This window comes from Rhamphochromis longiceps, linkage group LG22 (assembly GCF_057381845.1).
Source record: "Rhamphochromis longiceps isolate RC_006_pf linkage group LG22, R_longiceps_female_GT1.1, whole genome shotgun sequence".
In the NCBI taxonomy this organism is placed as follows: domain Eukaryota; kingdom Metazoa; phylum Chordata; class Actinopteri; order Cichliformes; family Cichlidae; genus Rhamphochromis; species Rhamphochromis longiceps.
The window spans coordinates 16,320,791-16,336,099 of record NC_140577.1 but is presented as its reverse complement, the minus strand read 5'-3'; the positions used below and the strand labels follow the sequence as shown (position 1 = coordinate 16,336,099).

Below are 15,309 nucleotides of genomic sequence, written 5' to 3'. Positions count from 1 at the left end.
TTTTACCACTGAAAAGTAATCAGTATAACATACAGGGCCTGCCAATGTGACGCAAAGAACTTTATTTCAGTTAAAAAGTGACATCCCAGAAAAACAAAAACTCATGTTGATGCCCCCAAAGTTACGCCGATGTCCTTTGATATCGTCCTCATTTCACACAAGGCACCTGCTTCATTAGAATGATATTACCAGAAATTATTTCATTCAGTTTAATTGGGAAATGAGAAAATGGCTTAGAGAAACAATGAGTGGAAGAAAACTGGGCCAAAGCACTCGATGGATGATGGACAGCTTGTATCTCTCTGGGTCATTGGGCAGGTGCAGCAAACTTACTGTTACAGCATCTAAGAGATTAATTTATTATATCATTGGTATCTTTCAGCAGGTTTTCAGGCACTGCACTCAGCCCACATGCTCAAAACATTCAAATTTGCACTAAATAGTACATCAAACACATTTTCCCAATGCACGTCCATTCTAAGTTCATGTATGCATTTATAACTGATGTCACCAGTTTGATTATAGCTTTAAATTGGTCTCATGGTATACACAGCAGTAAAAACAAATAGTTATTTCAGTAATTTGATTAAACATGTGAAAGATCACAGTCCCATATTTCCCACAGTAAGTAAATGTATTTTAAAGCACCTTTTAAAAGACAAACTGTGACGTGCTTTATATCAGATAAAACCAACAAAATAAAATGAATGAATGAACTAACCTTATGAATAAAATAAAGTTCACTATCAGTAACATCATAGCACCCACCCAGCTGAATAGAAACTCTGTCATGCTAGCTAGTACACAGTATGAGTTATTGTAACTAACTGTAAAAAGTTGGCACAATGAAAATAAACTACACCTAAACTTAGACTGCAGGTTATAATGCCAGAAAATGCTGAGGATTTTCTATGAGTCTGTTGTGGCCAGTGCGATCCTCTATGCTGTTGCATGCTGGGGGAGCAGGCTGAGGGTCGCAGATGCCAACAGACTTAATAAACTGATCCGTAAGGCCAGCAATGTTGTGGGGATGGAGCTGGACTCCCTCAAGGTGGTGTCGGAGAGGCGGATGCTGTCCAAGATAAAGACAATGTTGGATAACACCTCCCACCCACTCCATGACATGCTGGTCAGTCACAGGAGCACGTTCAGTGAGAGACTGAGATTACCGAAAAGCACCACTGAACGACACAGGAAATCATTCCTGCCTGTGGCCATCTCCCTGTACAACGCATCCACTTAACACACTGTTTGCTGCTACAACTACACATGTTTCTTTTCCAACTATTTATTTATGAGTGACTTATGTATGTATGTATGTATGTATGTATAGTATATATTGTACTATTCTTAGTTAGTGTATTGTCTGTCTTGTCTTAATGTTGGTTTAAAATGGAGCACTGTAACAAAAAATAATTTCCCCCAGGGATCAATAAAGTATTCTGATTCTGATTCTGATAACTTCTCACCTGAAGTTCAGTTCACCTGACACTCGGACCGGCGGCTGCCTCGGGTCTCTCCTCCTCCTGCCTCCCCTTTCCCTCATCTACCCGCTGGCATCTGTGGAAGCTCCACCATAGCCACCACCAAACAACGGAGTTATTTTTACACATCGGCCAGCATCTGGCCAATCCACCACCTTTCACTGTTTATACCCCCGCCCCCCAAAAAAAACAAAACCCCAAAACAAGCAAACAACAAAAAAAAGACCATTGGCCATTAAAAATGAAAAATCGCCAGTCCAGCCATGCTGCTTTGTGAACGAGTCCACTAAGATTACAGGTCACAGATTGATCTCCACAACTGTAAAGGTTTTGTCTCCATTAGATGTAGGGATTGATAACAAACCGCGTGCCATTAGAGCCCTCTTGCTCGCTGATGCTCACCATTCAGAGTGCTAGAGGTCAAAACCAGACCTGTGAATTGAATTCTGATTTTAATGGGGAGCCTTGATCAGCAGAGGTGTGATGTCTCAGTCCTCAGTGAAACCCATGGATGTCTCACTTTGAAAGGCATCTTTACTAGTCTGCTGCATTCAAGGCTCGAACCAGAGCCAGTTTTTATTAAGCCCTGGCTGCTGGGGATGTAAGATATGTGTGGGGGTTACCAGCATTTTTAAAATTATTATGATCAATGCTAAACACATATGGTGATGTTAAAGTTTAAAATCACTAAGTTGGTCCATGCACATTTCCATTGTTTTAAGAAAGATTTGGATACTTTGTTAAAATCTCATTTTTAATGTGCCGTTTTCTAAAAATAGGTCTATGGGAGATAAACCCAGTGTGCTCAGAGCCTTAAGATCACATCACATGGTCATCCTCAGATTGTTTTCTCTGCTCCTCAGGCAAACTTTTCTTTATTCTGTCATATGTAAGGCCCCCTGTCTATCTGCCATTGCTCTGAATTGTTCATGTTTCCCTGAGTGGTTCTCTCTCAGATGAAATCCTGAGAGCAGGCTTCTCCTTTTTAATACAACTGATGCAACTGCTACAATTTAGGGCACCAAAAAAATAAAAAAGGCCCGAGTCAGCCTCAGTCTGACGTGCATCAGCAGTTAAACATGAAAGGATTAATCAGCTTTATCCACCCACGCTACCAAACTGCCCTTCAGCAAGGCATCCGCTACAGAAGAGGATTTTTGTGGCCACGCCGTGACCTCTGTAGAAGTAAAAAGCTACACAGAAACTCCACAGCCTCATGGATTGGTTAACACCAGTTATGCGTTTCAGTGACTGCCGGGAGCCCTGCTACATGTGAACTCACAGCATACAAGACTTGTCCAACACACTGACGTTACACAAGCGCTGAGAAATGATGCTGCTCATCACCTACACTTGTTCATGCCGGTTAAAATCTCCAGATGAGTTACATAAAAGATTACATCGACAATATTAATCTGAGGCTTTTAAAGAGTGACTGACAACCAGGAGGCTAAATTTATTAAGTCTGCATTTAGAGAAGGGGTTTATTTTAAAAATCAAGTCAGCTATGTTTACAAGAGACCTGCACCACTTTGTTTTTGGTTCTAGCATTGAAGATCCAGAGGACATCAACTTTATGTGTAACAAATGTAGCCAACACCTTTTAAAGCTTTTAATGCCTGTGACTGAAGTGTCCTTACTCAAATACAGTCACAGTGCAGCACACAGTCATCCCGAAGCTTTATGTAAGTGACGGGGAAACAAAATAAAATGGCATAATTTTGACTGTGTGATAAATGGTCAGATCCTGGTGGTTTATGAGGTGACAATCCTATGAAGAAAGACCTCTTTAAACAGCTTCCTGTAACTGTCTACACAGGAGAGAAAAGGTTACAGCAATCAGAAATGAAAAGACAGCAGCTTCTTTCTGTTAACACCAACTTTATTTATAACAACAGATCTACTGAGCAGGCTGCTGCTGTTCCGGCATGCTCCTGATGATGTCAGAATCGCCTGAAGAGGAAAAGAGGAGCAGAGTCAGAGTCACTGCCACATATACAAAGACGCACACTTATACCGCCTGAAGAAATGCTGCATGTCCTTAAATGCCCCACACAAATGAAACAATAATGACACTGTGAGGATAAATGTTGCCACTGGAAGATCTCTATATAAACTGACTGTAAAGTGCTGGCAGTTCAACTAAAAGCTCTGACTAGCATTCATCTAGCAAACCACTAGTCCTGAGTGGGACTAGTGACAGCATCTGCCTCTAACAGGCTCAAGAGAGGAGGAGGGGTGTCAATCTACTCCCCAGGGAAGTCCACCATATCAGTGTCAGATCTGTCACTTTTGAGATATTTACTGTCATTTTAAAGCTTGTTTTGAATGTTATGTTGATTCATGGATTATGGTCATTTGTTCCAGTGGCTTTTCAAACTAAGAACAGGGTGCTAAAACAAAGACCTAAAAACAATCATTCCCTCCTGGCTACTCTCCATATTATGTGTTAAATGCTGTCCCTCTAGTACTTGTTAACTAAGATAGTTACATCTGGAACGTTTAATATCTCCTAGGGAACTAAAATATTGTTTTGGCTGAAATTCTTTTAGATTTATGTTTGTGAACTCGCCGCCCACAAATCAATTTAACTTGCAGGCAGTGATGCACACCAGCTGGTGCCTCAAACATCCCACTGGGCTTTTTTAACACTTTCTCCCACAGCGTATATAACATCTAATTCCTGTGGAGGTTAAGAAGTGGTTCAGTGAAGATAGGTTTCACAACAAAAATGAGTACTCACCAGGGTCGATGATAGCCAGTGTGCACACCCTGTAGTATTTGCCGCAGGCTGTGCCCAACTCGATGTTGTTTCCACTGTAGTGGTGGACACCAGTCTTGGCCAGCATAGCATAGTATTCAATCTCAGATTTCCTGGACAGGTAATAAAGGTAAATGTGAGCCAAACGCACATGTGGTCAAATACTGCAACAAAGGGTAAAGCTGACACAAGACAATTTAAAATATAAAGAAACAAGTGCAGATAAGTACAGCCATAGATCCTTCTAACACTTGATTATACTGACTGTAGAGAAGTTTCTGCACATTGTTTTTTTGAGTTAACCACTTTATAATCAACATTTAGATGAAATTTGTTAAAATTGTAATGAATATCTCAGCAGCTTCTACAAATCAATATTGGAGACAATTAGTGTACAATAAATAGCAGAGATCCCAAACTTTTCTGAATTATGACTGGCATCTGCTAGCTGTATCACATGAGTATGATTACATCAAACATGTAGCTGTCCTTACCTACTGAAAATTAAGTTTACACATGTATACTTTTGTGCCTCTGCACTAAAAGACAGCGCAACAAGTACAACCTTCCAACCTGCACAGAAATTACAAGGATGGGACCAACTATCTGATAGACCACCTGCCTCACGCCTGCATCCAAGCAACGTACGTTAAACCAAACACACACAAACGGAAAACGTATCACCACCTTCACAGGAAGATAATAGATATGAAAATCCAAACAACTGGGGTGTATAATTTCTAAATAACCTCTCCATGTGTGACGATGTTTGTGTAAAATTTTGTTCAGAGTGGCAATGGAGGCAGGGTACATACAGACATATATACATACACTATGATCAATGCAGTAAGATTTAGAGAAAGTGTTGATAATTGGTCATTTACTTTGCAGGTACACAGATTCTTACTATTGAAAATTAGTTGAACTATTTATGTTTTTGCTCATTATTACGCCATCTTTGAACATTTAGCCTGAATAATACTGATGTGAAACAACAAACAATAGAAACATTCACTGGTGAATGTCGTCTTATTCACTAGCACATATGTAGCAGCTCAATAAGGTAATACCAATTTATGTTTGCATCAGTGCCCTCCCATTAATTAACCTCACTTCACTTAAAAAAATTTTTTTAAATAATAAAGAAATAAAGAATTCCTTTTATTGTTAAACTTGTCATAGTTCTTTGTAGCACACTGAATCCCTTTCAATTCCTTAGCTAAAATAGTGTATAGAAAAATATATTTAGGAAAGTCTTAATATACCTGAGAGCTGGGCAGTTGTTGGCCAGGATAACCAACTTGGCTTTTCCCTGACGGATCATCTTCTGGGACTGTTTGTAGCCCAGGACGTATTTTCCGCTTTTCATCACCAGCTGGAGACGGGAGTTGATGGACTCCATAGACTTTTTCTGAACACAGACACACACATATATCAAAATCTGAAGTCGGTGACAGTACAGGAGCTACACACCTCTCACACTCCACTACATATCGAATATAATAAATATGATAACTATAATAGGACACATAAAAAGCGCACACATTTAAACATGTTTTAACTTTATATTAAAGGGGGAAGGGTCCACGTTGCTGTCGTCATTTTCTATTAGATTTTATGAATTAGCATTAGCTCTACTACCGGTACAGTTAAACATGAACTAAACGGGCGGCCACTAATAAACACTGTCATAACAATCAAGTATTTCATAAGATTTAAAGCAGCAAAAAATTAACACTAAGTGACACTGAGTAGAAATATCAAGTTTTAAGCGGAGTACTACAGCGCTAGCTAGCAGGCCCCGGCAGTTACACGTCTCCACGTGAAGCCTGGCCGTGCAGTAGCGCGTGCACTCCGGCCTCGCTCACCGTCTTCTTTGCGGCCACCATGTTTGCGGTTTAGTCCGGACCGGCCAACCTGCGGGCAGAAGGAGGATAGCAGAGGACTGTCGTTAAAGAGTGGGTCACAGCAAAATGTGAAAATGTGGCGAAAATCATATTTATTTTATAAATAAAACTCGGAGCTCGTCTTACTGTGAGTTAACTCCAATATGGCCTCGGAGAGAAAGGAAGTCCCATGGTGCACTGCGCTCGTATCACTTCGGCGAGCATGCGCAGAACAGGACTGGGCAGGCGGCTAAGGGTCGTTTTCAGATACTTCTGCAGTGAGATATATAGTGGACAAACGCGTCTATTTGAAACATTTTACTTAGCCTTTTACTAAAAAATTAATTAATTAAACAATATGTTATAGCTAAACTTAAGCAAATCTGTGGTGTTTTACATTAAAAAAATGTGTATTATGGTAGTCTTTAGTATGCCTAAATATTAAAAGCAATACATAAATGGATTCATGCAACTAAATGTCATTTGCATAATATAATAAATAATAACTCAGAAGATTAACTATTTTTAATCAGTGTTAAAAAGCGATGTGTTGTTTAAAGATTGTACTTTACCACTTCCAAACGGTTGTGCTTTTATTTTGAAATTCGCTGCAGCGATCTAACTGAGTCCTCTTCACCCAGTGTCCTACTTTTAATGTAATTAGGCTGCTTTAAGTCGATTTTTAGTATCAAATCAATCATCGATTATTAGTTTGGTTTGTTATGAATATTTTCTATACTTCTGACAATCAAATGGTGAATGGAATCTTTTTAACTCCGTAATTTGCCTCGAGTTCATTGAGTTCAGTGCCATCTTCATGTTTAAAAACTAAATGCTGACATTGCTCCCCCAACTCTGGAATAGCTTGCCACACCTCATAAGAACTTCAACAATTTAAAAAATTAAATCGGCTCTTAAGACCAACATATTTTCAGTTGCTTTTGGTCAAGTCTGAGGTCCCGCGTGGATTGGTCACACAAATGTTTTCTATTATTTTGACTGTTTTTATATATATATGTTTTTTGTTATTATTTTTTAATTATCCATTTTATTATGTTGTCTGTTTATGCAAATGTAATTATACAATTAGGCTCTTGAGACCTGAATTACAGATGTGTGCGCCTGTTAAGCATTTTGGGTCAAAGACCGTCTGCTATATAATTAAAATGATCATGACTTAAATTCTAATATTACAGTTAAGCAAGCTAATTAATATAAAAAATGACAAACTCAAGGCTAAATTAAATATTTTGTAAGCTATACCAGCATTAGGGCAATTTACTATTGATGTTTGCTCAGTGGCACGTCGGCAGTAGAGCTATTTGTTGGTGTGGCGAGAGCGTCGCGCTTCACTTTCCCCGCCCCAAGAGGTGGCCTTTGCGCTCTGACTGAATAATGTATTTTCGTCCCTGAGCCAGCCTCAGGGAAACAGCCTAAGTTACAGTACACAACAAAAGCCAACATTTCACCTGCGTGCCCAACTGGAGACCTGCAACCACAACACAACAACCTGAAGTCGTTTACTGCAGGAAATGTGCGTAATTACGCACGGAACTGAAGGAATTTAGCGACCAGACGGTGCGTTTAGGCTGTCCTCCGAGGGTTTCTCATTTTACAGAAGCGATATATATGCACGACGTCATCAGTGCAGGCACAGTCAGTCCTCACCTCTTAACTTTGAGCTCACAGTCCTCTGTGTGCACAGGGCAGGATGGGATGCTCCACCAGTACCCAAACTTCAGCGGTAGATACGACTCGACCAAGCGCTAAGCTCGAGGAGAGCAACGGAGCCAGCACTACAGGTGAGACAAAGAAAGAAAAAAACAAAAAGAACAAAAAACATTTATACTTGTAAAGTATATGATATTAAATAAAGGTAGTGAGATTTCTGAAAACATAAACATCTGTCCAGTCGGGAGATATGTGCCATTCACTGCAAGTATCTTGCAAGTGGACAAATTTGATATTGTTTTATTTTGTCACAGTAAATATGTGAGAGTTTGACTGGAAACAAAGCTCTCATCCAAAAAAAACGACATCATATAGTTAAAAAATAACTTTGCATCTGTTTCTAAACTTACTTTCTATTGAATTCAGATTTGTTATTCAAAAAGGGTTTGATTAACAAATTTATATGGTTATTTTCATTCAGTCAACACAGTAAATAACTTTCTAACATGCTGGTAGGAATGTTGCATCATCCCTTTAATTATACTGAAGTGAGCACTGTTCTGATAAGGACTTGGTCTAAATGCAAATGTACAGCATCTGATGTCTTTATTTTTAATGAGGCAGAGCTCCACTGTGACAGGATGGGAAAGTTTATTGTCATTATTTAACGGTGGTTCCTGGCTCTGTCCTCTCTTCGAGAGAGACGGGGGCACGAAAGCAGATTTAGTGACAGTCTACAGTTTCATTAGGAAATGGAGAAGCCACTCTGGACGCTCCTTTGTTGTAGTAGGTCAGCGATGGCCCCGGCTGTGGTGCGTTTCAAGATTAAAAAAAATATGTTCAATTTTTTTTAAGTGTCATTTTTTACAAAACTTTTGATGCATTTGAATGGTGGAAATGTGAGTGTGCAGTTCTGCAGGCTTAAGCATTGTTTGACATAAGTGAAAGAAAAACTGGTAAAAGATTCACTAAGTGAGACCACCTCTGAGCAAGTGTCTCTTTGCACTCATTACAGGCTGCTTACTGCCCTGAAAGCATGGAGACACATACACAGAAGTCAGTACTTTCATGGACTTAGCTGATAAACCACTGACCCTGTTAAAGTGACAAGGAGAAATTTGCTTAATAAGTATGTGAGTAAATTTCCCAGCAGCATGGAATTAAACAGCTCATTCCTGTTTGTGACTCCCGCCTGTGCTCTGGAAATAGTGTCTTAGAGGTCACATGGAAATCCATCAGGATGTTTTCTTAAGTTTGCATGTGCCTGACTCGTTTCACTGAAAGTCACTTGTCACTCCCAACAGAGGAGGAGGAGGAAAAGTTAGTTGATTTAAAGACAAGTTATTTCAGTGCAGACAGACATGGCAAAAAATGAACAGAGGATCTAGTCTAGAATTAGGCTTGATCAGTTTATCCATCTACATCCAGGATATATTTGTATTGTTACTTGTTACAGTTATTTGATATGTCTCTTGCTGCATTGAGCATGTGTATGACAAAAGAATTTCCCTCGGGATAAATAAAGTTCTTTTTATCTTATCTTATCTTATCTTTTACATGCAGTCTATGTGGGCTTTATTGGTCCCCTTAAATCAGCAGCCTTCATTCAACTTTTCCAATTATGACCCAAAATCACAAAGACAGCATGTAGAATAATGTTTTCTGAAGTTTTATGTTGTCGTCACTGCTCCTTCGTGACACCTGTTTCAAGAAGTAATTTGCTTCTTCGCCAAGCTTCGAGGAGCTTTGAGAATATTAAAAGTTGAGAGTTAAGACTTTTGTGATCCATGCAAATACCTGCAATGCAAATTCTTCCGAAAAAAGTCAACAGGGAAGTGATGCACCCTGTCACGCAGCAACCTGTTTATAGAACTGTGCTGTTTGAGTATTTAAGTGTTTATTAACCTCAGTAATAGAAACATTAACTTCCTGTCAGGCTCCTTTTATGTGTGAGCATTGGTTCTTCGTGCTGTGTTTTGTTTTTTTTGCTTTTTATACTTTAGCCCTGTGTTTTAGAAGCAGTGCATGGATTCTCAGCTCTTCCTGCTTCCATGGTTTGCATTCAAACATTCACAGTCAAAAATAAATAGAATTAGTTATCCACTGTTGGATGATGTTAATAGAATATTTGTGGCCTAACATGGGCCGGTCACAGATGAACTCTTCCCTCTGGTTTTGTGACCTGTGATGCCATCATGGAGGGAAAACAAGCAAAAAATAAACTGAGGCAAAGGAAACACAATATTGATCCTACCAGAGTATCACTCAGGAATGCTTGTTCTTAGCAGATATGCTTCGTTTTTTAGATCTCTATATTCCACCGTGTCCTCAAATGACTTCTTTTGAATTGGTAAATTAAACTTAACTCAAGGTCCACTGATTTCAACGATCTGTGAGGTGAAACAGAAAGCTTTATAGAAAAATACTATGAGTGTTTAAAATCAATTTCAGCTAAAGGAGCACTGAAAATTATCCGCAGAACCTGATCACCATTGGTAACCAAAAGTGAAAATGACCCTGGTGTCAAACTGTGCTATACGAGGCTGTGGCTCACAGTCACTGCTCGGGACTTTCACTCTTATTGTACATATATGATATAAACAGAGTTTTTTGTCAACATTGTATCATATTTTCACTAATATTGATAATATAAATACCTTATAATATGTCTGGCTTTAAGTGAAAGCCATTATTACTGTGTTTAAACTATATATCTACTGTAATCTATATTGCAGCTGTAATCTATAAAACTAGCTGTTCATATTATCCAAATAAACGGCCTGAATGAATGTTTGCTCATGCTTTTTTCTGCTAACAGGAGCGGCCAATGAAAATGGGAATGTAGCTGAGGACAGTGAAACTATTCCAGACCAGACACCTGCTGAGGGAAGCGATGCCAAGCCTGGAGATGAGCCTGCTGAAGAGCCTGCCGTGACAGCCGCGTCTGCAGACACCACAGCTGCAACTCCACCAGCAGCAGAAGAGTCTCAGGATGCAGCCAGCAGCCCGCCCGCTGAGACTTCAGCAGCAGCAGGAGACAGCACCGCTGAGACAGCAGCAAGCTCCTCAGAGGCTGAAGCTCCTGCCCCAGAGCCAGGTAGGCGGGAGTCACAAACAGGAATGAGGTTAAATACTCACAAAAGGCCTTTTACTACATATATTCTTAGAATCTGTAATGTTTTAATGTTTTATTTTGAATTCTTCTGCACATGACAACACCACTGTATCTTCAGTCTGAGCTTATAAACATGCACATTATAAATGCTCGTTGTAATTCATGCAAAGGTGAACATTTATGGGAATCGCTGCTCACATCCTCGTGAAACGTATCGGGCAGACAAGGACAAGAACCTGTGTGTGCGTGCATAAGTTGGGTTACTTAAAATGACACTTCAGAACATTTGGAGTGGAAGATTTTCTCTCTTGACACCTCTTGAACAAGTTACCACAGTAGTCGCATAATTAATGTGTCCAAACAAGTGATGGATAAAATGTACAACAGTAACCTGAGCGGTGCTATTCCACCTCAACATGGGATGCCGCAGTACAAAGGTACGTAATGTCTCTTCCGTTTTTAGTTCCTCCGCAACTGTAGTAACTACGCAGTATCCAACAACACACTGGCATGACTTTGGCCTCTAATGAACACACCGGGGTGGCCACAAGAATGCGTTTCCAGGTCACACCTATGATCAGTACCTATTAAAGGATCTGTCTGCATATTGCACAAGCTTAACTGATCAGGTTATATTTTCGTATGAATTCTTTTAATTACACGCTTTTGTGTAGTCGTGGATTAGACTACTTGTTGAAGTTTCACTGACTGAAACACACACAAAGCGTGATGTTGTTGAGGGTTTACCTTGTAAAATGTAACATTTATTAAAACCTGGCAGCTGTCACTAAAGGGATTTGACATTTTGATAGAGGATAAAAATAGCTGATAGCTTTTGTTTGGCCAAAAGCATTGAGGATATTTGTGTGATTTAAACTTGGAAATAAAGCATTTGTTGTGTTTGCTTTGCCTCCCAGCCCTCTGCTGTGAGTAGGACTCTAAATTAGAAATTTCTGCTGTAACTTCCAAGACAGCACCTCAGCAGGCTCTTCAGACCTGCATTGTGATAATAGCTCTGCATGCCTGTCCGCCAGCGATCATCTATACATGGAAGCGCTCTGTAGGAAGCTGCATGACAAGAGCAGCATTGCACTCACTGCTATCACAAAGTTACTTAGTGATGCAAATGACGAGCAGGTAGCAAATGATGATGAGGTCAACTTCATTTTCCTCTTTGTCTGATGCAAAGTGTTCATTGCAGTAAAGCGGGCCGAGCAGGGTGGCAGGTTAAACATCAAACACCAAACTTTTTAGAGGTTTTAGCTTCTATGAGACTCGATGCTGCTGTAGTGGGCGAAATTAAGTGAATGTTGCTTATTTATAAAAATGTATTCTTGTGTCTTCAGTCTAAGATCTGTGATGATTCTTGGAGTAATTTTTAGCCACAAAATAGAAGCATGAATGCCCATGTCTCAGAGCAATGCTGAAAAACTGTTTTATGCATGTGCTACTTTCAGACTTGACTATTGGATTTCCTTTTCCTTATCAGGTTTTCCTAAAATTTCCCTGAAAAGCCTCCAGTTGATCCAAAACACTGCAGTGAGAGCGCTAACAGGGACTAGAAAGAGAGAGCATGTTTTTCCCATATTGGCTTTTTTTCACTGGCTCCCTTTTTAATCCAGACTTGAATTTAAAACCTGTCTCCTCACATGCAAAATCATGAATAATCAGGCCCCATCAAATGTTAAAGACCTCACTTTGTTCTCCGCCTTCTGGCTTACTTGTGTTTAATAGAGTTTCCTAGAGCTGTCAGGGTTTAGGAGACAGATAGTCGCTCTACTTTTAAAATTAATTTTAAAAATTTCCCTTGTGATAAAGTTTATTCTTAGACTTACATTCATAGTCCTAGACTATAGTGATATTTTTACAATTCAGATTGTCTAAACACTCTGACGGTAACTGGAAAGAGAGACAATATTAGCGTCTCCAGATCCAAAGCACTGATTGCTTAGTCCCCATCATGACTATAGACCTCATACAGCCATATTATCCCAACAGAGCACTTTGCTCTCAGACTGTAGGCTTCCTAGAGTTTCCAAAAGTGGAATAAAAATTGTACAAAAAATATTCATGAAGTAATGCTACCATAAAATCTTCATGGATGTGTCTCACAGATTAACTGTTCATCATTTAATCATTATAGTTAGAAAATCATGATCTTCACCCCCTGCGCCATCCAACTTCACTCACTTTGAGTTCAAATATGGCCACAGCCCTGTGTAGAGATGCTGGATGGAGCATGTGTTTGTGTTGCCAACACTTTGTTGTCACTGTGGTATCATTAAGATGCAATCTGAGTCCACATAGAAACTAGAGCGTTCCAACACATATAGGGCTTCCACCAGCGACGAGCGATGTCGGGACGGCTGAGCCTCCACGCCTCCATTTCACAGCCAGTGGAGAGAGAGGATCGAGTGTCACATAAGCAGAGCTGACAGAGCGGCTCGTCCACTTCTGACGCAGCTACAGGTTGTTTTTAAGGAACGACTTGCTGGAAATCTGCTATTCCTAGTTCTGCAATATAAGTTTTAACACCTTCAGATTAAAGGTGTTTGCATGGAGATTAATTTCCTTTTCTGTTTGGGAGGGAGGCTTTAGTTCAAGTTCATGCAAAATCTGCACTTCAGACTACAACAATACTTTGGGAGTGTGCTGTAACACAGTCAGATGTTTTGTTTGTTTGCATGCAAACATGCTAACACTTCAACTCGGTTCTGGTTATTGTGTTCATTATGCTGCAAGCTGGAAATCTGACAGGATTAGAGTGCTAAAACATTTGAAAGGGGGTGATTTATGTTCACAGTTTTTCTAGCTCTATGTTTATATTTTTAACTCTAAACTACAATAGCTTAGCACGTCTTAGTCTGTCGCAAGGTCAGTTCTTCTTTCCACTGTCCAGTCAAAATATGGGCTTTAAATAAATATATTTTAAAAATGTAATCATAAGGCAACCGAGAATGCTGGCAGCAAGTATCCTAACAGTCCATCGAGCTGTTTCACATTTCTGACTTGGTGAAAGAGACAAAATACCTCAAACCTGGAAAAATACACTCATCTTTGTTCTTCTGCTTGAGCCCACCACACCTGGACAGGTGGCCAGTCTGTCATAGGGCTAATAAACCTCACATAACATAACCTGATACCTTAAACAAACTGATCTAAAATGTGTGTGTGTGGTGCAGTAACACTGGGGACAAGTGTTTTCAGGAGAGTTTGTACCAGCTGTGTGGACAGAGGAGGACAGTAGTGTTTGGTCAGCACCTAAAGGCCAAAATAAGAAGAACACAGCTTAAATATGACGGCTTGTTCGTGTCTTAATTTGCTGTCTTTCTAAACAGAAAAAGGGGATGCCGGAGCGACTGACTCAGAGCCCAAAACAGACGAGACACCTGGTGAGCATCCCGGCAGCTTCCTCTTTATGTCACATGATCCACAAATTGGTATTTGAACTCTTCCAATATGCGTCCTCCTCTCTGCGTTTCTTTTCCAGCTCCCAGTGAGTGACGTGCGACATGACCGACTGCACAGAGGAGTTTATCTGCACGCATGAGTGAAAGTATGTCCGTGTGTGTGTGTGTGTGTGTGTGTGTGTGTGTGTGTATGAGAAAGAAAGACATTGTCTTGTTGCCAAGATCCAGACCCCGTGGAAACCACTTTGAGTCCGGGTGCTCAGTCACCACTGTGCCTTCTTCCTCCTCCTGGATGTCTGCAGTCTCTCCTCTTTGACTGTGAATAGAGTTCAACAGCACTTAGGTTTCTTTATCTGTAACAGGTAGTAAACAGCTGAGAGAAGCTTAGATTACTATTTATTATCTGTAATGAAATAGCACCATAAACTGTATGTCCTTAACTTATTCTTGAAACCTAAGAGTTTGTTTCTGTGAAAACGAAAGCCAAAGTATATTAGATATTAGAAGATATTATATTTCTTTTTTGGGGGGTGAGGGGTAGCTAGCTTTGATTTTATTATCATATTTAAAGTAGGCGTAAATCTAAGAGGGTTTTTTCCTGATGTGTCATGATTTTTAGTATTCCCAAAAATCTGTAATTAGCAATAAGCTGTTGAAAAATTAAAAAGATCTTAAAATAAAACCGAGTACACATATTCTCTGTGTTTTAATTCGATGCAGGATGAAAGCAAACATGTCACACTGTGATACAGCATTTTTTTTTTTTTTTTAATGAGTGAAATTATCAAACCAGAAGCCAAGAGGAGGTTCAGATGATGTTGGGGCTTTTCCATCTGAGTGTCCAGTCCCACTGGATCCCTACTCTTTGTTTAATGAGCAGCCTCTGAGGTGTTAACAACTGAATGTGTGGACATCTATGAATGTCCACACAGTCTCCAACATTTCTGTGGACTTTGTTTACTTATAATTTTGGGTGTAATGA

At 39.8% G+C, this 15,309-nt stretch overlaps 2 protein-coding genes across 3 annotated transcripts; one reads left to right on the top strand and one right to left on the bottom strand.

The window, feature by feature from the left end:
- Positions 1–3,345: 3,345 nt before the first annotated feature.
- rpl30 (ribosomal protein L30) lies at positions 3,346–6,386 on the bottom strand. The gene is made up of 5 exons (XM_085396461.1): positions 6,279–6,386; positions 6,114–6,162; positions 5,511–5,656; positions 4,228–4,358; positions 3,346–3,437 (listed from the first exon to the last, which is right to left on the bottom strand). Exons 2-5 carry the CDS (start codon positions 6,132–6,134, stop codon positions 3,385–3,387), a joined length of 351 nt encoding a protein of 116 aa, XP_085252587.1. The 5' UTR covers positions 6,135–6,162; positions 6,279–6,386; the 3' UTR covers positions 3,346–3,384.
- A 1,021-nt stretch (positions 6,387–7,407) lies between these two features.
- On the top strand, positions 7,408–15,008 carry LOC146643798 (uncharacterized). 2 transcript variants are annotated; one of them, XM_085396278.1, is made up of 5 exons: positions 7,408–7,709; positions 7,837–7,933; positions 10,621–10,899; positions 14,256–14,309; positions 14,408–15,008. In XM_085396278.1, exons 2-5 carry the CDS (start codon positions 7,843–7,845, stop codon positions 14,419–14,421), a joined length of 438 nt encoding a protein of 145 aa, XP_085252404.1. In that variant the 5' UTR covers positions 7,408–7,709; positions 7,837–7,842; the 3' UTR covers positions 14,422–15,008. The 2 variants fall into 2 exon arrangements, with proteins under 2 accessions (XP_085252404.1, XP_085252403.1); XM_085396277.1 differs by having other exon boundaries at positions 7,409–7,933.
- The last annotated feature ends 301 nt before the right edge of the window (positions 15,009–15,309 follow it).